Source organism: Notechis scutatus, chromosome 6 (assembly GCF_049901735.1).
Source record: "Notechis scutatus isolate UNSWTSFEM ecotype Mainland chromosome 6, rNotScu1.2, whole genome shotgun sequence".
Classification (NCBI taxonomy): Eukaryota; Metazoa; Chordata; class Lepidosauria; order Squamata; family Elapidae; genus Notechis; species Notechis scutatus.
In genome coordinates this window covers 4,816,394-4,839,309 of record NC_142014.1, presented here as the reverse complement: position 1 = coordinate 4,839,309, position 22,916 = coordinate 4,816,394, and the positions used below count along the sequence as shown (strand labels likewise).

Below are 22,916 nucleotides of genomic sequence, written 5' to 3'. Positions count from 1 at the left end.
AGTACCAAAGGTTACAGATTCACAGATGGAACCAGAAAGGTGGTAATTTCACAATCTGCTAATTTTGCAGACCAAAATAATTGGAATGGGGCGCATGGTGTTCATGCTAACGCACAGCACTAGTTCTCTGGAAGGAAAAGCTATAAAAAGCCCAGTAAAGGAAAACAGGAAAATAGGTCAGAAGTAGTAGATATAGAAGAGGATAAAAACAAGAAGTCGCGGAATGACAGGAACAGATGATACCAAAGAGATCTGAAAGAAGCAATAAAGGTGTACCTCCTAATCAGCTCTCAGCAAGTGGGGTTAGAGTATGTAGTGTTCGATATGAGCCCTGTAATTACAAGAGCTGTTGACGTTGCCTAAGGCAGAACAGGACAAATGGAAGAAAGCTATGGACAGTGAAATGGAGTCTATGAATGTGCGTCAGGTTTTTACATCCATGAGATTACCAGAAGGACAAAAGGCAGTGGGGTGTAAATGGGTACATAAAAATGAGTTACCCAACAACGAACTGCAGTATAAGGAAGTTAGTTGCACTGGGACTTATGCAAAGGAAAAAACGTTAATTATGACAAAGTGTTTATACCAACAGTAAGACCATTGGCTTTAGCAGCTGCATGCAGGTATACATCACTTTGATATTTCTACTACATATTTAAATGCAGAATTAGAAGAAATATATATGGCTCAAGCTCCAGGTTATGAAATAGAAAACCCTGGATATGTATATAAATTAAATAAAGCCATATATGGATTAAAAGAGTCAGCAAAAAATGGGAATCAAGTAATGATGAGAATGAGCCAGCAAGGTTTTTGTCTGTTGTCCCTTTAAGAGCCTGTATAATAAGAGGCCCTGATAGGACAACTCTGTGTTCTTCCCTGATATAATTGCTGCTTGTTTGACTTCTGCCTATATAGCAATAGCAATAGAATTTAGACTTATATACCACTTTATAGTACTTTACAGCCCCCTCAAAGCGGTTTAGTGTCAGCATATTGCCCCCAACAATTTGGGTCCTTATTTTATCCACCTCGGAAGGATAGAAGACTGAATCAACCTTGAGCCTGGTAGGATTCAATCTGCCAAATTGCAGTATGAGTAGCTTGCAGTAGTGCATTCTAACCACTGCGCCACCGAGGCTCCCTATATATGTGTACGTATAGTATATATTCTTTTGTAGATAAAGCCACTATTTATTACAAACCTGTTTGCTGTTATTGCTCCTGGGTTGTCTCGTGTAGGAAAACTGTGTGCACTCTGACACTAACTTTGGAAGGTACTCGCAAAAAATAACAATATGATATCTTGGCTATTCGTCTGAATGTACCTTATATCCTTTAAGAGAGATCCATTGAAAGATAAGTTTGATTTTGGCAGACACACACATTTAAAAAAAACCAATAAGTTTTATTAATTTTACAATTAAAAACAAATCAACAACACATACACAGATAGAAGAGCAAAAAAGAAGAAAAAAGAATGGAAAAAAAAACACTTTAAAACATTCTCATTTTCAACAGCTTGTAACATCTTTTCTTTTCTTGATTTATGCCATATACGCACACCTTATCCATATGTATGTTTATATATCACTCATATAGATTTGTCCTATTCTTTTTTGCCTTATGATATAGAATCTGTCTTTGTTCTAACCATTTATACCAGCAATTCCAATTGTTATAATATATTGAAAAATCTTTATTTTTTAAGGCTAAAGTTAGTTTGTCCATTTCTGCAGTCTGAGATTTTTTGGATGATCATCTGTTCTGTAGGTATATGAGGTAACTTCCAACATTGAGCAAAAGCTAGTCTGGCCGCTGTTAATATGTGTATTGTTATGTACTTCACTTTTTTTGATAGCTGTTTATTGAAAATCCCTAACAGGAAGGACTCTGGTTTATACTCAATCTGTTCTTTTGTTATATCTTCCAGCCAATTTCTAATTCTCTGCCAGTATTTTTGGGCTTCTTTACAGGACCACCACATATGAAAAAAGGTTCCTTCTTTTCTTTTACATTTCCAGCATTTCAGACTCATGTTGGGGCGCATCTTCGCTAATCTCGAGGAAGGTGCCATCTGTAAAACATTTTATAAGCGTTTTCTTTATATGCTGCCGATTTTATGATCTTATTGTTTCTACTCCAGATCTTTTCCCATTCTATTAAAGTGATACTCCGTCCTACGTTCCTACTCCAGGCTATCATATTCCCTTTAACTGTCTCTTCTTCTAACTCTACTTCTAATAGATAGTTGTAAAATTTAGTTATATTTTTCTTGTCTGATCCTAGTAAAATTTTGTCTAATTGCTGGAGTTTATTGTTAATTCCGAATTCTTTCCTATCCTGTTTGTATCTACTATGAATTTGGAGATATACCCACTGATCGATTTTAAATCCCTGCTCTTGCAGCTCTTGTCCCGACTTCAAATTTCCTTGTGTATCCAATAAATCCTTATATTTAATCATTTTGGTAATGTCCAGATTGTTTGGGTGAATCATCGCCTCCATTGTCGATAACCAAATTGGTACTCTTAGGTAGTGTTTTTTCCGTATATTTTTCCAATTGGTTAATAATGAATCTCTAGTTAGATGTCTATGGAAATATGTCTGATTAACTTTCCCTACTTCCCATAAAAAGGCATGCCACCCCTCTGCAAATCATGGCCTTCTAAAAATAACGTTCTCTTATTAATTAAATTCACCCAATCTTTTAACCATACTAGAGAGGCTGCCGTATAATACAATTCCCAATTTGGAAGTGCCAACCCTCCCCTGCTCTTCAAATCCTGCATTGCCTTTAAATTTATTCTAGATTTTTTCCCTTGCCAAATAAATTTAACAGTTATTTTGTTAAGTTCTTCAAAAAAAATTCTATGTAGTTTAACTGGAATTGTCTGAAATAAGTATAAATTACTTTGGGAGAATATTCATTTTAATAGATGCAATCCTGCCCAATAATGAAAGTTGCAGCCTGCCCCATGATTCTAGATCTTTCTTTACTTGTTGCAACAGTTTGTCGTAATTATTCTCTTAAGTGTCTTGCAATGTGGTGGGCAGACACACATTTACACCTCACAAAAATGTGCTAAATTTTAAAAAGCTGCTGTCATAATAAGTATCTGTAATAAACTCCAGTGAAGACTACATATACTTATACTACATTGACTTATAACCACAACTGAGCCCTGTTGTTAAGCAAGCGTGTTATCAAGTGAATTTTACCCCATTTTACAACCTTTATTGCCATTGTTAAGTGAATAACTGCAGTTAAGTTAGTAACATGATTAAGTGAATCTGGCTTTCCCATTAACTTTGCTTGTCAAAAGATCACAAAAGGTGATCACGTGACCCCAGGACACTGCAACCATCATAAGTACAAGTCAGTTGCGAAGCATTCAAATTTTGATCATATGACCATGGGGATGCTGCAATAGTCGTGTGAAAAACAGTCATAAGTCATTTTTTTCAGTGTCGTTGTAACTTAGGTCACTAAATGAATGGTTATAGGTTGAGGACTATCTGTACATAGTAATCTCTGAATGTTCAATTTCAACATTAAAAAAATTGGGAGGTGGGGAAGAAGAGGTCTGTACAATGTCCTCTTAGGAAGAAATGACTAGAATTTTGAAAAAAAATAGCAATAGAAATAGCAATAGCACTTATATACTGCTTGTCAGACCTGCCTCCATTCAAAACCCCCAACTCCAGTGAAGTAGAGAAGAGTTACTTTTACTGAGTTTGAAATGACAGCAGCGAAAGCAAAGCAAGAATCTGAGTCAAAGGGTACGAAAGTTATAGGTTGAAAGTTTCCGCAAATCCCTCCCCCCACAGGGTCCCAGGCTGAATGTCCAATCCATGTCCCGCATGTCATGTGAAGCTCATCTTCAGGTATTTTTGCCCATCTGGAGTTCTAGGATGGTTGGCCTTGACTGGGTGCAAATAACTCCACTCAGCAGCACAGTATTTCTTGAGAGCAAACCTCCCTTTTAGTTCACATGGGTCTTCATCACACCAGCTCACTTCCCAAACCCAAATGCCGTGAGCCGTTTACTCCGTTACTGTGGCAGCCAATAGCAAGCATGCATCAAAGGGAAAACCCATGCTGGAGTTCTGGCTGACATTGCTCTGTAGTGCTTTACAGCTCTGAGCGATTTACAGAGTCAGCATATTGTCCCCAACAATTTGGGTTCTTTTTTTATCGACCTCAGAAGGATGGAAGGCTGAATCAACCTTGACTCGGTCAGAATTGAACTCCTGGTTGTTCTAACCATGTGCCGTCATGGCTCTTTAAAACAGCTGTGGTGATGCTGTTTTGAAAAAACACAATGACAATATTTTGTGGCAGGATATATTAATGGCAACTGGGACCAACAGCCTGTCATTAAATGAAGCAGTCACAAAGTGAAACCACAACTATGCTTATGACTTTGCTTCAGCTTTCCACACGTGCAAAGACCATAAATGAAAAGCTTGGTTATAAAGTTATTATTTTGTCACCTCATAACTGCAAAGCATCACTAATGAGGCAGTTGCTAAAAGAGGACTATCTGTATTTGCAATATACTATGCTCTTTCTAGATATTGGTTTTCTCCTTTTGTGTTATGGCCTAGCAAATGAAGGACAATAAAGGATGCATTATAGCTTTGGATCCCAAATTTCCAGAAGTTCAAAAAGACTGCAGCTAAGGCTTCTAACAAAATTCCATCCACTTTTTGTAAAACTTTTCAGATATTTTCAACATTTTGTACATGCATATTTCAACTATTATAGTAAAAAAATATGTAATTCAACATTTGCTAGTAATTTCTATTTTTAGAACATTATTTTCTATAGTTCCTATGAAATCAGATATTTTTTTAAATATACATTCTGACCAAACATTTTAAAACTTATTGCCTAATTTGCAATAAATATTTGATATGCAAAAAATGTGAAATGAAGTTCAATTCTAATACTTTATATAGCATTACACGATTATCCATTCAGGTGGTTCATTATTGAAATATAGGAGAAATATATGAAGATCTAGTGAATATGACCATCCCAAACATTTTATTCTGCCATAAGGTTCCTTAGATGTACATTGTTGCTTATTAGTACCCGATGTTCTCCACTATGGCCATGCAGACTGGAAGTGAGAAAAATTACAATTCAGAACTGTCGTAGAATATCATGTTAATGAATTATTTATAGCAATACATAATGAAAATACTGAAAAGCTTAAATTTATTTCCATTAAGTAATATTGCATAGAGTGAACATTCTATTGTCATGTGCAGTTTACAGCTGAATATGTGTAAAACATGGTTGTCAAATCTTTTAAAGTATAAGACATGAAAACAAAGGCGTATAGATTGTCAATCATCACTTTAAAACGAAGTAACTTGTGAGCTTTGTAAACAACGTATTCTTACACTTTTAAAGTGGATACAGTGCTGACTTAATTATTCTTTCATTTAGTTAAGTAAAATTGAGATTAGAGATGATAATATATTTTGCCATTCCTAAAACGTAAACCCCTTCAAATTTATCTGATTCTTTGCAGGTTTGTTGAATTGAATTATAAAGAATAAACCTGAATACAAATATAGCTCTCCTAACTCACTGCAGTAACATGTACTAATTCAACTTCAAAGATCCCTACTAAGTTAAAAAACAATTCTGCAAAGAACAATTCAAGATAAGCCCATAAAGTATTATGGTACAAAACATAATAACCAATCCCCATTCACTGTGATATCACTAAGCAAATCCTAGCCTTTCTGAACTTGTAACCCAATGTTAGATGCAAGACAGAGGTTCCCAAACCCTGGGCTGCAGCCTACTCCTGGGCCGTGGCCTGCACGAAGCAGCACTTGTGTGAGTAGCGAACAAGCATGTGCGCGCGAAACTGCACTTGCGCAAGCAGCGAACCCTTTTGCTCATGTGCAAAGCTCCACTCACAGAGTGGAAGGGACTTGAGTGGAGGGTGCTTGTGCTTGTGTACGAAGCTCCATTCATGTGAATGGAGCTTTGCGCATGAGCATTCTCTACTTGTGCAAGTGGAGTTTTGTATGCAAGCACAAGTGCCCTCCACTCATGTGAGTGAAGCTTTGCGCGCGAACAGAAACACCCTCCACTGAAGCACCCTCCGGTTGCATGCAAAGCTCCATTTGTGCGAGTGGAGGGAATGTGCCCACACCAATACAGCTGTATCTACGTGCATGCATGTGCCTGCTGATCACATGCCTTCTCCCATGCTGGGCCAGGCTGCCAAGGTGGAAAGGTTGGGGACCACTGATGTATGATACATGTGGTTTCACAAGCTATGCTTCATCATCATTTTCAACCTTCAACTTGTAGATACCTAACATGCTCACTATCTTCATTTTGTCCTCAATGGGAGATAATGCAAACTTCAAATAACAACATATTAGAGCACACCATTTCTGTAGGAACAGCCTTCAGGTATCAAATATTTTCCTACATTGGTCTGTTCAGTTCAAAAGTCTGGACAGCAGAACTTGCAATGATCACCTTTCCTTAGTTCTTCTGTTACTAAGGTCCCTTATACTTTTTGTGAGTTGTTTTATGAACACTTTGTATATTCTTCCACAGTAGGTATGTTGTGTCTTTTGTAATTCCTCTTCAAGAGGTAGAAGCAATGCATGTAGAAGGTCGTCTTCAAACGAATACTGGAAAAGTATTAGAAACATTGTATTGATAAGTCAGATTTACCAATGCCATTCCAAGAATGCCAGGTTTTCTGATGTAGTTCTGAAACTGCAGTTATACAATATTCTGCATTTTATAAATATGTATTTCTAAGTAAAATAATCTAGGTCCAGTAAAAAACATGCCCCTGCTTTTAATATTCTTAATCATCATCAGGCAAGGCAGCAATATCATCTAATTATTCACAATGTTCAGTTACTGTCACTTTAAATAAAATTAAAAAACTTTCCCCAGAATATTCAACTGATATATTAATAAACAATATATTGAGTAGAAACAGCATAAAATAACAATCTATGAATCATTTAAAAAGTGGTACTTTCATTAAACTAAGTTATAAACACGCACATGCAGTATTTAATGAAAATCTGGACTATTGCTTTTCAGTTACAGGTTTGTTTAATGTTATAAATGATGTAATATATGCATATACAACATTACAAATAAAACAATTTTATTATTTTCCTGGAATTGATCTACATCTTTTCTGTGCTTTCTGCATAAACAAAAGCTGATCATAAATAAAGCCAACAGTTTTCTTAATATTTTTGGTAATAAAGGAATTAAGGATTTGAATTTTTATGAGACCACATTTTTTTTGGTGTAATAAATTCTAAGGCCCCCAATAGTACTTTTTTTTTCATTTTTATACCTATATGACAATATGCTACAAAGCACCATTAAAATATACTATTGATTTTTGAATATTATATACAAGATAGGACGAACATTAAAATAAGCAACATTATGACATTTATATCTTTTCAGTGAGTATACTGAAAGGCTGATATATAGTTTATTAGAAATAGTTTATAACTGGCAAACTTATGCCAATTACGGTATCTATAATATTTAAAAAGTACAAAATTAAAATAAGAAAATTTTAAAACTATGACATTGAAATAAAACTTTTCAATAACAAAGCATCACATATAATTTTAGCAATAAAAAGGAAACAAGGTATTGTCATACTCTTGTGTAGAAATTGTTATTTCGGTACACCAGTGCTAATTTACTAATTATAAGCATTTATAGAAGCAATATATTACATGGAATTTCTTAAGCATAATATTGTGCTCCTGAGCCAAAATAATGTGTCTCACCTGGTCTTGGTGAATTTAAAATTAAAAAAGCTTGTATAGAGGTTTTCAGTGTCTCACTGAAATCAATACTGTAATGACGTAACTTCTGCCCTTCTGTACAGGCCTTACTTCCTTTCAAAGTCTATTTTATTCTTGAATATTTCAGAACATATTCTGGAATGTGCACTTTCAATATATTTATTTATTATTGTATAACTGGTAATAATAGATTTATTGGAAAGCTTCAGGTAGAGTTCTAAAATTATTTTTAATTTTAAAAGTTCAAATCAAAATGTTTACTTACATTTTTAATTGCATAATAAACAGCACGAAATGTTGGCTGCTTATCATCATGGTAAACTCCTCTATTTCCATGAAGAATGAATATTCCTTCCTTTTCTGCCTCCTTGCAATTGCTCCCATAAATACAATGGTCGGGCCGATAGTTCCATTGACAAGGAAAAACAAAAAGGCTTTCTATAGAGAAAAACAAAAAATCATTCATTAATTTTTCTAAGCAAACTGTTCATTGAAGAACTTAGACTGTCAAGTCCAAACCCTTATTCAATGGAAAAATCAAAATTAAAGCATGTCTAATATTTCTGTCCAGACTTTGCCTGAATATTGTACATACAACAAAGTGTAACTTATACCCTCACTTGATTTTGTTCAACTGTTGAAATGTGTTACCATTAAAAAAAAAAAAATCCTAGCATTGAACTGAAATGTCTTCCTCCAACTTAATAACATTATTCTGTGTCTGGCACTTTAGGATGTTAAAGAAAACACAATGGCTTTCCTCTGTACTCTTTGAAGAGAGCTTTATTTCTTTATGTCAGTCATTTTAAAAAAAAGCAAAATACACACTGTGTCCTTGAGGACTTAATGTTTAATTCCCTAACCATTCTTTTTGCTCTTTTTTTAAATTTGTCTCTTTGTCTGAACTAAACACAGTAAAAAGGTGAGGTGGCAACAGAACTATTCCCAATTATTTGGATTTGAAAAGAATAACTCACAATTATACTTTTATCAATGTAGTAGCCCACCTTCCCCTAATAATTCAGTTACCCAATCACTGATAACAACTGTAGAAAGACAGTGCCTACCCCTCCTAGAAGAATGAAATGTTTTAAGAAATATTTTAAAAAGGCAGAATATCTTATTTTCCCAAAGGGGAAATGGAGAAACATATTTTTTAGAAGCAGGAATCAGCCGAATCTCCGTGCCCCCAAGCAGAAATTGAGGAGGCAGCTTTCAGAAATGCAGACAGGATATTTTGAAACTCCCTGCAGCGAAGTGTGAACAAAGGCAGAATTAGAAGCAGCCCCTTCATTCAAGAACCAAAACAGAACAAAAGCCATTAAGCCACAATAAGAATTGCCCAACACCATTTCAGAACACAAGCCCCTTCACTGCGTCATCAAATTTGCTGTTATTTTGGCAATTGCACAATGTTTAGCTTGGTATGGTAAATCCACATCTGATATGATCATATGTGGATTTACCATAAGAAGCTAAACATAAGTCTCTTGTAACCCAAATCCCGTGTTTCTCATAAAATAAGGCCGGGTCTTCTTTTTTTTTTTTTGAGCCCCGAAAAAACGGCTTGGACGTCTTTTCGGGGGTGGCTTAATTTCCTCCCCCACACCCACCCCAACCTAGAGTGCCCCATGCGCAGTCATCTCTCCACGAGGCCACTTCTATCGGCTGATGGAGGCTCCCCGAAGGCAGAGTCACCAGCCGCTTCTATCAGCTGGTAGAAGCGGCCTCGTGGAGAGTTGAGTGCGCATGGGCCGCTCTAGGTGGGGGTGCACATGGGGGAGGAAATCTATTGGCCGGTAGAAGCAGCCTCGCGGCAAGCACCCACACGCACTCCTCTCGCTACGAAGCCGTTTCTATCGGCCAATGGAAGCTCCCCAAAGGCAGAGTCACCAGCTGCTTCTATCAGCTGGTAGAAGCGGGTTCGTAGCGAAGGAAGTGTGAGTGGGGCACTCGCCCTGAGGCTGCTTCTACTGGCCGATAGAAGCAGCTGGTGTCTCTGCCTTCGGGGAGCTTCCATCGGCCAATAGAAACGGCTTTGTGGGGAGGGGAGTGCGTGTGGGCGTTTGCCCCGAGGCCGCTTCTACCGGCCGATAGAAGCGGCTGGTGACTCTGCCTTCATGGAGCTTCTATTGGCCGATGTTCTATGGGTAGTACATTGGGGTATTCTACGTGCAGGGCGCTCCTAAAGGCAAGTTTTCTCCCCCCGTTCCCCCCATTTCTCTTCACCTCGTGTAGTTTTAACGAACAATGTGAGAAATGGCAGGGAAACGCATGGATTAAATAGGCCTAAATTTTGGGGGTAGGGTTTAATTTTACCTCATGCCTAGAAATCATGCTGGGCCTTCCTATTGGTGGAGAAACAGGGTAACTGTTAACTTTATCTTCTCAAAATTACACTTTGTTTTACAAAAATTAAAACTTTTTTCTACATGAATCTTATCTAGCTAAGCAAAAAATAATCCATGCAATCATAAACTAACACCAGAAAACAATTATCTGAGTTACTAAAATGTTTAAGCAAGTTTCACTAAGTCTTGTTTTGATTTGTTTGACATCAGTTATCAACTTGCTTCTTGGCCTCTGATATAACCCTCATGTTTCTCGTGTATATACTTTGCTTGCTGCTTCTGTGATCTGTTTCACACATCTCTCTATTGATTAGGCATGACAGAGACATTTTGGTACTTGCATTGGTTCGTCAATAAACTTTATTTCCGCTGTAGTTAGATTGCACGTCAAAGGTGGCTCATATACATCTTAAGACCAGTTAATCAGCTCCAGCAGAGTGGATGCTCTGGTGTTGATTAAAGGTGTTTTTCTTGCACGTATAGATAAATCTCCCAGCATGTCATCTGCGCCCCTCAAGTCAATGACCTTTTGCACACCAGCTCTCCTCTCTTGAATGTCATCTCAACACAAGAGTGTCTGGATTATCATTTCACTGAAAGCATACCATGCTGAGCGCTGAATGGTTGGCAAAACAGCATCTACTACAGCCTTCTTTTGCAGTCTGATTTCCTGCAGCTGGAACAACACGATGCAGGCTTTCAATCCAGGACTGTTTTACTTTAATGTTGAACCAGCAAGGGTAGTACACACTAATGATGTATTCCACTATCATTCTTAAGTTTTGGAGAGTTTTGCTTCTAAAGCTATGTTCTGACACCCATATTCGACAAAGCCTATTTGCAGTTGTCAACCAGCGTGAATGGCTTGCGGGGCCAATTTCCAGAAGAGCCAGATCTGTGGGAAGTTCTTCCTGTCCTTACTGCCTATGTGATACTATATTCATATACACTTGATCCATAGAGGAATCCTTTACAATACTGTTGCTCAGTGAAACAAGAGGCTCACTAATTGAAATTCAGTGAATGAAGGACCAAGTTCTGTTGCAATGTGCAGCATATTGCCAATTTTACCTGCCCATTTGTTATTAGACAAGGTCTTTCTATCCAATGTTGTGATTAAGTATCATAGATGTAACTCATTCATATGGAGTACACACACCAACCAGATCAACTTCCGATCAAGCTTGATCTTTACCCACCACCTTCAGAGCCAGTATTAACATTTGTAGAATTTCCTCCAATGGCTTCAAGCTTTTGTCAATGCCTTTCTTCTTCATGAGATACATCAGATTATCTGGAATAATGTGAGTAGGTTTTCCTATGTCTCTTGCAAGACTGGCTGCTGGGGAGTTTCCAGCACCATCACCATTTTGTTCTCTTAATAGTAGGTGATATCTGAGAATATCTTGCATTGTTGAGAGTCTCTGCCAGTCCCAATTAGGTTTCTAGTATGAATGAATGTTCCCAGTCTTGTTTTTTTAAAGAAGCCATTACAGATCAGTTATCATAGGAAACAAGGCCAGCAGTATCAACACTGTCAGAGAAAATAACATTTAACAAAAAGAGAAAGACGGGTGAACCTGTGAAATGAAATAATCAAAATGTTAAGAAGTTATGATATTTATGTAGACCAAGCACATTTAATTATATTAAAGTAACCAAATATCTTTACAAACTCCAAGACATGTCACAACTTTTGAACACCCCTAAAGTTTGGAAATTGAAAGTTGAAAAATTTTACACACACTAAATTTCTTGGGAGCATTTTAAAACACAGTATATTTCTATAACACAAATAGCAATATCATATTAAGACTGCAAATTAAAATTGTATTTTTAAAAGCAACTTACCAGGATTATGAAAAAACATAATATTCAAAAGATCCTGATCACCCCATGTTATATTCAACTTGTATTTTTTCAGCAGTGGCATGAGAATTTCTTCCCAATGTAATCGTACTGATGTCATATCATTCTTCAAAATCAAAATACCAGAATTAGAAATAAGGGGATCTAGATCCTACTTTTTATGATAAAATATATGCTTCTTTAATCTTTATCATACAATGCCTCATTTTTATACAGTATTATGTCACAGTAATAAGTCTTTCTGATTTAAATAGGCAATGGTTTTTTATTATTAAATATTTATAAAAAATAAAACCAAAATAATATTCAGTTTAGATTACACAAGATCAAAGTACAAACTTCTACAAGTGTAACAAAAAGTATTATATATTGACCCAAGGGTCAATATATAATACTTTCCAAAAGTGAGTAAGAGAGGATATGTAAAAACAGAGATTTATGTATTTTAGTGTTGTCTAATAATGCATGAAACATTTCTACACTAAACAAGATAATGTTTAACTAGTTATAAATATCTAAATTTGAAAATGATACACGAATCTAAAGAATAGTTTCAATTTTCAAATGCAAGGTTAAATCCTGGCTCTTGCTTTTTCTTTTTTATAAAATCTTTCAGGGCACAAATGACACATGGAATCCAAAGGCATGCTAGAAGCCACCTGAAAGTCATATTTTCAGTTCAAACATTTTACAATTAAAAGGGTAGTAGATGTTACATTTCCACACCTTGATTTGGAGTTTGCATAAGGAATAAAAAAACTAGGCTACATTTTTTTTTACATTGGAATGAAACATTTCATGAGTCTATCATGTCCTTATAAAGAAAATAATTTGGGTAAATTGTGAGAATGAAACAAATGTCTTAAAATGACTGTACATAATCTTACATGCATTCTAAAGCTTTAAGTCAATAGTCTAATAGCTCCACCTTCTGGTTAGATTGCATACATATTCATAGTACAAATAACTGAGTCAGTTTAACATGAAGTTTCAAGATAAAAGAACAATGAGAAATGAGTAGGTGAGAAGAAGCAGATAAAAAATGAAAAAATAAATGAAAAAAAGTATTCCATTAAAAAACATTATTTGAGAATCATCAGTGTGTATAGGGGGGGACTTTGCCCCAAAACAGCCCGGGGGGGGGGGCGTCTCTCGCGGTATCCCGGTGTTGGGCGCGGTGGGGGTGTTTATATGGGATTAGTTAGAATCCATTCTGTGATAATACTAAAAACATGCTGTTTTAATTTACAGAAAAGTTCTGAAAATGAAAAAGAACCAAAGCACACTACCTTGAAATATTTTCTTCTAATGCGGGTCATGTTCATTAACATTACTCCAGAGTTGATTCCAGTTTTTCCATAATATGGGTGCCTAGCAAAGCGATTATACCACCCAATACGAGGTTCTTCATGCTCTGGTGCCATAGCAGCAATCTGAGTAGAGTTGAATTTTTTCAGGAAAGACCAGATATCATCAACTGGTCTTAAGAACAAGATGTCTGTGTCAACATATAGTAGAGAGTCCACATTACTGAGGATTAACTATAGAAGAAAAAGTTTTGGAAACAAAATTAACATCAAACTCTGACATTTTATTCAATTAGCTATTGTGAAGATTTTATTTATGATTATTGAACTACAAAAGTAGTCATTTAAACATCTCTTTTTTAAACAATTTTTTATTTTGATTAATTGAATATAAAGCATACAAGAGTAAAAGCACATTAACTATGATATGATTCCCATAGGTTGAATTTAATTTTTTAAAATAAGCTGTTACATTAGCATTCAATTTTATTTTTGAAATCTTAGTGATTTTCTGTTTTCCTGCTTTTAATATTGGAAGCCGGACTCTTATAAAATAAGTTGCTTAAACATTGTTTTCCATTCAATATAAAGCTCAAAAAAGCCTAAACTTTATTTATCTGAATGTTCCAATAAAAAAGAGTAAAAATTATAGTCCTAGGCATAAATTATAAGTTGATGAGACATGGCAAAAAGGAATGTCTCCAAGGAAAAATTTATAAAGAAAAATTCCAAAACAATAAAGAGGCTGCTGAAGTTGATGAAGGATTAAGCAAATCAGTAGCTAAATGAAGATGGCAAAATAATAACAGGTAGCTGGACTTCCGGTTGAACTTCCCCAAAGACAGACCGCTGACCACGATCGTCCACAGCTTTGATCTGTGCTTCTTCGTCGGAGATTAGTCCAGATTAGGGGCAGAAGCTGTCTCGTAGGGGCAGCAGCAGAAGGGGAGACCACCAGCTGGGTAGAGGGGAGCCACATATCCCCTCCCTGGCTTGGCAAACACTCCCTCCCGAAGATGTCTGAAGCGGTGGTCTAAAATGGCCACCCTGAAGGGGAAGAGTCAGCTGGAATAAGATTGTGCAGGAGGAGCGGTAAAAAAGAGGACAGCATAGAAACCAGGGTAATTTTGGCATAAGGTACCCTGGTTTTGAAATCTTTTAACAACATTAAGAAAGTGGATTTAAGCGGCGGACAAAGAAATTAAGAAAGAAAATAAGTGACAGATGAAGTGGCTTTGTACTTAAAAGGAAGAAGCCGGAAGAAGAAGCTTGTGTTTGAAATAATTAAATACAAAACCCTGACACCAAACAGGTTTATTAAAGCTGGACTGGGCTGTGTCAAGGTGGAAAATAAAATTTGAAAATTAATGTATGGATTTACTGATATTGGAACTTTAAAACTTTGAAAGAGTGAAGAAAAGACGGGAACAAGAAAAAGAATTGACTTTGAATACAGCAAAGAGTGCCATCTAGTGGTGAAGGGAATTGTTTATACAATTTCTTTCTATTTTAAAACTTGGATCCGTTACCTACTTGATACAAAATAACTGGAATTAGGATACTACAAAATAGGGACTTTGGAAAGTGAAAGTGCAATTTGAAAACAAAGGGAAGCTGTGGGTTTTTGAATTACAACTTTAATTAATGGATATTGAAAAGTGGAATTAATCTGGAAATCTTTGGAGGAGTCAGTAAGAGTTAAACATTGGAAAAACTTTAATAAACATTGTTTAAAGATGGCAGGAATGTTACTGAACCTTAAATTGGAACTTAAAAACATAAAAGATATGCTACAAAAAGAAGGCAAATCATTTGGTTTCGCATTGCAATCTTTGGAAATGGAGGTTTTAAAATATCAAGAACAACAAGAGAAATCAACACAAGAAGTGGCCATCTTAAATGAACACTTGAAACAACGGAAACTTAAGCAAAGGAGGAATAGAAAGAGAATAATAGGAGGTTTAACATCATAATTAAAAGGGGGTTTCTTCTAAAAACTGAACAAAAGAAAAGGAAACAGCAGGAAAGGAAATTTCAGAGGGGAGTAATGGAAAAGAAGGGAAACAGAAATTGGAGTGATAAAAAGAGAGCAAGAATGAAATGGGATTTGGAAAGGAAGGAATATGGCAAGCACATAAAAATGAAATGGTTTTTTAAAATTAAAAGGCACAGAGATAATGGTTGATTAAGAATTGAAAGAAGGGGATTCTGCAAGTGTATAAGGACTCCTTTAAATAAATAAGAAATGATAAGATTGTTTAGAAAATAGTGAAATATAGATTATTAAAATGGGAAATAGGGACTGATATTGTTCTGCCATTGCTGTAATTGTTTGCTTTTTTTCTTTATGATATGAAATTAAGAGACATAACCAGAACAAAGATATTAAGTTTGTCCAGAAAATAGTGGAATATAGATTATTTTAAAAATGGGAGATAGGGACTGATATTGTTTTGCTATTGCAGTGACTGTTTGCTTCTTTTTCTTTATGATACGAAATTAAGAGAGGAACTAGAATAAAGATATTAATAATATTAAATGAATTAATAAGTTGTGGCAGACAGAGCAAGAGTAATGTTAAAGGGAAAACAATATTAATTCTTATGAAATGATGGAATTATGTTTGTTTTATCTATAATTTTCTTAATTTAGATGTATCTTTTAGGTAATGAGAAAGGGAACTTGCAGACCCAGGTTTAAAAGAGGTATACGTAATGTAGTAATTACTAGAAAGTTATTATTGTGTCTTTGTTTTCTTTTTTAAAGTCTTAACTCAAAGTTAAACTATGGGAATCTTTTATAAAATAAAATGGGAAAAGCTTGATGATTAAAATTAAAGAAAATATACAAAGTAAGATTAAGATAAGTCATTAAATGTGAAAGATGAATAGGAAATGAAAGTCAAGTTTGTAATAGAAATGTGTTAACCTGGAATCATGCCGTTCACTGAAAAAAGATTTTTTTTCTGTAATATGTAAAAATTGAATAAAATTTTTGGAAAAATAATAATAACAGGTAGCAGAAAAACAGGAAGTTATTCACCTTTGATTTTGCTTCAGTCTTCCCTAAGAGGGCATATATTCCATTAATGATATGTGAAGAGGATAATGGGCAGACTGATAGAAATAAAGATCAGGGAACATACATTTATTGTAGAAAGTAGAACTTTCAATGTTACAGTGATATCTGAAAATATTCTAGAATAGTTCATAAGCCCTGATTCATTTTATATTCTGATACAGGATGAATCTTCTTTCATTTAAACCCCCCCACTTAATAAAACAACTAGTTTTGATTGCTTCCTGTTTTCAAATGGAATGCACTATAATAGTCCAAGGAGACATAAATGCCCATGAAAAGGACTTTTCACTCAAGAAAAGGTAATTGCTGCATCAGACGAAACTATTAAAAGTCCTTCTGACCACAATCATCACCTGCTCTTTCAGCAGGAACTGTGAGTTTAGTAAAACCTTATTATTAATCTGTTCAGTACAGGGATCAGAACTCAATCTAGAACCAGAGATGAAATATCCCTCTAACCCAGTGGTTCCCAAAGTGGGCGGTGCCGCCCCCTGGGGGGGGATGCTTTAGGGGGCGCTAAGAGGCAAGGGGGCCAGCGGGGGAGCGCTGCAGGTGGGCCCCTCACAGGGCGCAATTCAGGGGTGGGATTCTACCAGTTCGCAAGAACCGGTTGTTACTGTTCCCAGAAGTTTGGAGAACCGGCAAAACGGGCCCCTGGTTGGCCCTGCCCCTCTCTGCCCGCTCCTCTATTCCCTACCGTCAGTCCTTATTGCACATGCGTGACATTGCACGCATGCTCAATAGCTGACAGCATTCTCCCCCCGCCCACCCAGTCACTTCTTATATAGTGCATGTGAGCTCGCTTCCCACATTTTCCCGCCCGCCGCCATCACTTCCAGCACCAGCCAGCCCACTGCCATCGCTTCCAACACCATCCACCCATCCATCCCTGCCTGTCTTCCACCATCTGATCTCCCTAGTGTGACGCTCTGCAAGCCCCGGTTGCCTACATACTGCTGCTGCCAGCCCCAGTTGAGTCCTGGCTCCTGGGCTGGCCTAGGCTGGTTGCAAAAAACCTCAGTGATCGCTTGCACAAGTCATTACACACAGTCATTACTGCAGTGAACAAAATTAAAGTACATGCTCTCAATGATCGACTATTCAGAGAGCTGTGTTGAGAATGATGAAAATTTTGGTCATTTGCTGCTTCATATAGAAGTTTGTTGGCTATCAAAAGGCAACTGTTTGAGAAGCTTTACAATCTTTTTGACACTGTTGTGGAGTTTTCTTTTAAGGCAAGAATGCTTTGCTCAGTGAACTCAAAGAGATCAGGAATGACGTTGCTTATTTATCAGAACTGTTTACAAAGTTCAATGAAGTGAATTTGCAGTTGCAAGGAAATGAGGTCAATCTTATTAAGGACAAATCTGTCATCTCTATGTTTATTTCAAAGTTAGCTCTATTCAAGTGCAACACAGGGCGTCGCGAGCTATACCAATTTTTGAGCTTGTCTGAGGTAGAAGAGAAAGGTGGGATACAAGATGATGATCTGCAAGTTTTTTGTGACCATTTGGACATGCTGCATAAAGATATCTTTATGATATCTGAGCGATATCAGGATCTTCTTTTGATGGAAATTCCAGATACTGAGAAGATATTGAGGAAGATGTAGTAGTAGAGGAACAACTAATAGAGCTGAAAAATGACATTGAGCTGAAGTCAAAGTTTAAGAAATCGTACCAAGGTTACAGAAGGAAATTTCTGATCGCTATCCTGCACTATGGACAGTGGTTAAGAAGTTCCTGTGGTATTTCCAACATCATATTTGGTGGAATGTGATTTCAGTGTGGTCATCCAACTTCTCTTCCAAGCAAAGAAATCGACTCCAGATTACAGAACATGGTGATTTAAGACTCCTGCTAAGTGACTTAAAAACCAGACATTGGGAAACTGGTATCACTTCATCAAGCCCATCCATCACATTAGTAACTACTTAACTCTTCAGTAAATTCTTAAATTTTACTGAGTTTACTAAGTTACTAGTTACTAAGGTTCTTGCTAAATGACTATCAGACTTTGAAAACCTGGTATCATGTTCAACAATTTTGTTGAATTAACATTAACTGAAAAGATTTTTAAATTGGATTTTGAATAAATATGCAATTAATAGAGTTTTGAATTTTACTGTTACTATCTTCTTTGGTGGGTTGTGCAAACCGCTATTCCGAATAATGCTATTTGTAGGGGGTGGGGGTGGGGAGCACTGAGGATGAGTTTGTAGCACCAAGGTGGAAATGGACTGAAAAAAAAAAAGAAAGGGAGGAAGGAGAAAGTGAATGAGATATCTAGTCCAACCAGCCGGGTTAGAAGGAAGTGTGTGTGTGTGTGTGTGTGTGTGTGCGCGCGCGTGCATGGCTGTCAAAACTCCAAAAACAGGTCAAGTAGCTCTGGGGATGTCAGCCATAAATTAGAACACTTGCTAAGCAACCGGCCATTAAGTGAGGACCACTTGTATTTGGTTTGCCTGTCACCTGGCCACACCCACCCGGTCATGGGACCAGCAAGCCACGTCCAGCCAGCAAGCCACACCCAGCCAGTCATGTGACCAGCAAGCCATGGGCAGTCAGTCACATGACCACCAAGCCACACCTGCAAATTAGGCCACGCCCACAGAACTGGTTAAGAAATATGAATACTTTTTATCAGACCTCTTGCAAAGGCCTTCATGGTATCTCATAAGTTTTGCAATGTTCTCATTATTATTCTCCCTAAAGAAGAAAGCCAATTCCTTTTCCATTTTTTGTAGAAATTTTTTTTCTTTCAATATTGTATTGTTCAAAGTCCTTCTAGAACTTTTCCTGTGTCCTTGCAACTCAATTTGTATTGGATTGTGATCCGCCCAAGTACTTGCTTCAATATTTACTTCTTTTACATTGGAAATCAAATCTGTTGACATCCAAATCGTATCTATTCTTGACCACGATAAATGTCTATTAGTATAAAAGGTGTATTGTCTATTTCTTTTGTTTCTTTCCCTCCAAACATCTAGGATGCTTAGTTCCTCTACCATTTTGAAGAAGGATTTTGGCAAATTCTTTTTATTTTGTCTATTAGTTTTCTGAGTTGTATAGTCCAAGTTTACATCTACTATTCCATTAAAGTCCCTCATAAGGCATATATTATCATATTCAATAATTTTATTGTGTAAGTTTTTGTAAAAAATTTCTTGTTTTTCATTAGGGGCATATATTGCTACTAAAAGTATCTTTACATTGTTATCAATTATTTCCACCATTAATATTCTTCCTTTTTCATCTGTAAAAATTAATTCAGCTTTAATTGTATTTTTAATGTATAGTGCAACTCCCCTTTTTTTCTTTTGAGCCAATGAGGTATATAAGTTCCCAATTTTAGTATTTCTTAATATCTGAGCATGTTGTTTTTTAATATGGACTTCTTGCAAACAAGTTTTAATTTTTCTAATTTATGAAATATTTTCCTTCTTTTTATAGCCAAATTCAGTCCATTTATATTCATTGTGATCAATTTCTTTTCTTCCATTGTTCATACCTTATATGTAAGGTTTATAGCTCTAGTAGACCTTTGCTACCTCGCTTCTTTATACTCCATTCTTCCACCTACTGCTCCTTCCTTGCATTTTGCTTCTTCTCGGATTATTTTATCTCTCGCTTCAATCCTTTCTTCTTGGATTTTGATTGTTTCCTCTTCTCACAATTTCTCATCCTCTTTCCCTCTAAAATATTCTCCATAAAATAATTATGTTTTCTCTATTTAATTTATTCTATGTCTTTGCTCCTGCCAGGTGAACCTTCAGGAAACAGCCATCTATAATTCACACCCTTCTTAATTAAATTTTTTGTCAAGAATTGATACTCTTCTTATTTCCCTCATTTTCCTTGGTACTTATTTTAGGACCACAATCTCTTTGTCTTTGTATTTCAATGGTTCATCTCTTGAGCTTTGTAGAATTTGTGTTTTAATTGCCTTTTTGGTAAATCTTACATGAACTTCTCTAGGCAATTTATTTCTCATTGCATATCTTGTAAATACTCGATACACCTCATCTATACCATCCATCATTTTCTCTTTGGATATCTTCAAGGCGTCTGCCAGCATTTCTATCATTATTTCAGCAAGGTTTTCTCCCTTTTCTTCTACTATATTTTGAAATCTAAGATAAAAATCTGCCCTGTCTAACTCCCAGCCCAGCATCCCACTTCCTCTATCATGTTCGACAACAGTCAGCCTATTATCAATTGCATCAATTTTCTTGTCTCTTTGGTCACCTTTCTCTTCTATTTCTTGAAATCTTTCCTCATCATTTGTTGTATGTTCTTCACTTTCTCATCTGTTTTCTCTGTTCTGTCTGCTATTTTTTGTACTACTTGCATTACCATTTGTAATGTGACCTCTTTCTCTTTTTCCTTTTCCTGTTGCAGCATAGTGTATCTTGATCGCTGTCCAGTAAGTAGGGATGATGATGTGGGTATTGATGAGCCTGTAGTCTTCTTCATTTCAAATGAAGATATAAGGTATAATTCTAATCAACAACCCACAGATACAATCTTCAGGTTCTTCTTTACCAATTAAAAAGGGAGTTGTATATGTATATGTAAAGGGTACAGTAAAAGATGAAAGATAAAAATGAAAATAAAATTAATTCATAGAGGAGCCCAAAGAGCCAGGAAAGGAACACAAAATTAGTCCAAAATTAATCCATCAATGATATTTAAAATTAAAAATATGGGAATAGAAAAAAATAGGGGGAAAAAAACCAAAAAACCCCCAAAATGTGCTTCAAAAAAATAAGGATGAAGAAAAAAAAAGAATGTCCAATAATGGAGTCGAGGCCTAGTTAAAAATAAAACCAAGCAAACCAGAAAAGTCAGGCCATTCGCAGCTGTCAGCAAAAAAGAAAAAATATCAAAGGCTTTATTGTTAAAACTTCTGTCACAGAGCAAACCTCTGTCACCGTATACTGTCCAAGGCTCGCTATAAACAAATTTCAGCAATATCAGTTCAAGGTCGCCATAAGCTCTTTCCTCTCAGCTCCAATCTCCAGCCATTAAAGTTATTTTACAAGAGGAGCACCTGTATAAACATTCCTTCAGTGCTCTTCTCTAAATATAGATCTAGCTGGAAAGTTCTTACAACTTTTATTTCATAAAATAAAATAAAAATAAAAAGCCTCAAGGTGGCAGTGTTGCTTTATTTGCTCAGCCTTTGCTACTATTTTACAAAATAGCCAAAGCAGGAAAGTGAAAGTTTAGAATTCCCTTTCAGAGAAAAACAAAGGAAATTAACAAACAAAAAATATCAAATTCCCTGTTTAAGATCAATGTTAAATTTGGTTCTTCAATACTTATGGAATAAAAATGTCCAGTCCAGTTGAAAGAAAAAATAAAATCCTTTTGTATGCTATCTCACTGTTAAAAAAAAAACAACAAATAAATTTGACATCAGGCTTATTTTTGCCACTGTCCCTCTTTTTGTTTTCAATGCTTTTCTTTCCCCCTTGGGGTGATCTCAGTCCCAAAAGTAAATTAATTAAATCTCACCCAGAGTCAACACTCTTTCTTCTTCCTTCCAGAGCCGTCCCAACTTTCAGCACCTTTAATGGCTGCTTCCATCACAGCTGGTTTGAAAAGCTTCTCCTGGATCAACCGGGGACTTTGCGATGTCCCTGGGATCTACAGGACGTGCTCTTCTTGTTCACCGTCTCTTCGGGACGGTTTAGGTCTTGCTGGACCGTCCAGCTGTGGGAATATCGGCATTGGTCCTGGATTCCCAAGATCCTTCGTCTGTCTCATGGCGACATCAGCCCCGCCACACCCGCAAATTAGGCCACGCCCACATAACTGGTTAAGAAATGTGAATCCCACCCCTGGGTGGGGGGCAGTGAGGATGAGTTTGTAGCACCAAGGGGACGGTGGACTGAAAAAGTTTGGGAACCACGGCTCTAACCAGATAACTTTGTATTTATTCTTCTCCATCTGGTTCTTAGAGCCTCTAAGCGGTGCAACTGCACAACTGTATCACCTGTACATCCTAAGGATATAACACACCCAGATATTATCAAAGTAAAAAGGCAAAAGGCTGATCAGTAAGCACCTTAGAAACAATGCAGTAATTACCAGAAGTCAACATAGATGTATCAAGAAGTCACCCCAGCTTTTTTAAATTTGTACTGGTACTTACATTAAATCTGTACTTCAACTTACAGTCATTCCTTTAGTGATTGTTCAAAGTTACAATGGCATTAAAACAAGTGAGTTGTGACCAGTTTTCACACTTACAACCATTATAGTATCCCCATGGTTACATGAGCAGAATTCAGATGTTTGGCAATTGGTTCATATTTATGACAGTTGCTCTGTCTCGGGGTCATGTGGTCACCTTTTGTTACCTTCTGACAAACAAAGTCAGTGGGAGAGCCAGATTCACTTAAACAACGGTGGCAAGAAAAGTCATAAAATGGGGCAAAATTCACCTAACAATTAGTAACAGAAAT

At 36.4% G+C, this 22,916-nt stretch overlaps 1 protein-coding gene across 8 annotated transcripts in view; it reads right to left on the bottom strand.

Moving 5' to 3' along the window:
- Positions 1-3,058: 3,058 nt before the first annotated feature.
- GXYLT1 (glucoside xylosyltransferase 1) overlaps positions 3,059-22,916 on the bottom strand; it is a 52,844-nt gene continuing 32,986 nt past the window's right edge. For 3 of the 8 annotated variants that reach the window (XM_087969262.1, XM_087969257.1, XM_087969260.1), the window contains 5 exons: positions 13,346-13,597; positions 12,039-12,162; positions 8,102-8,274; positions 6,518-6,675; positions 4,415-5,129 (listed from right to left, as the gene is read on the bottom strand). In XM_087969262.1, coding sequence (XP_087825388.1) covers positions 5,054-5,129; positions 6,518-6,675; positions 8,102-8,274; positions 12,039-12,162; positions 13,346-13,597 — 783 coding nt within the window. In that variant the 3' untranslated portion in view covers positions 4,415-5,053. Of the gene's footprint in view, positions 4,308-4,414; positions 5,130-5,204; positions 6,676-8,101; positions 8,275-11,258; positions 11,768-12,038; positions 12,163-13,345; positions 13,598-22,916 lie in introns of those variants that run through there. The other 5 variants (XM_087969261.1, XM_087969263.1, XM_087969264.1 and 2 more) reach the window with 3 other exon arrangements.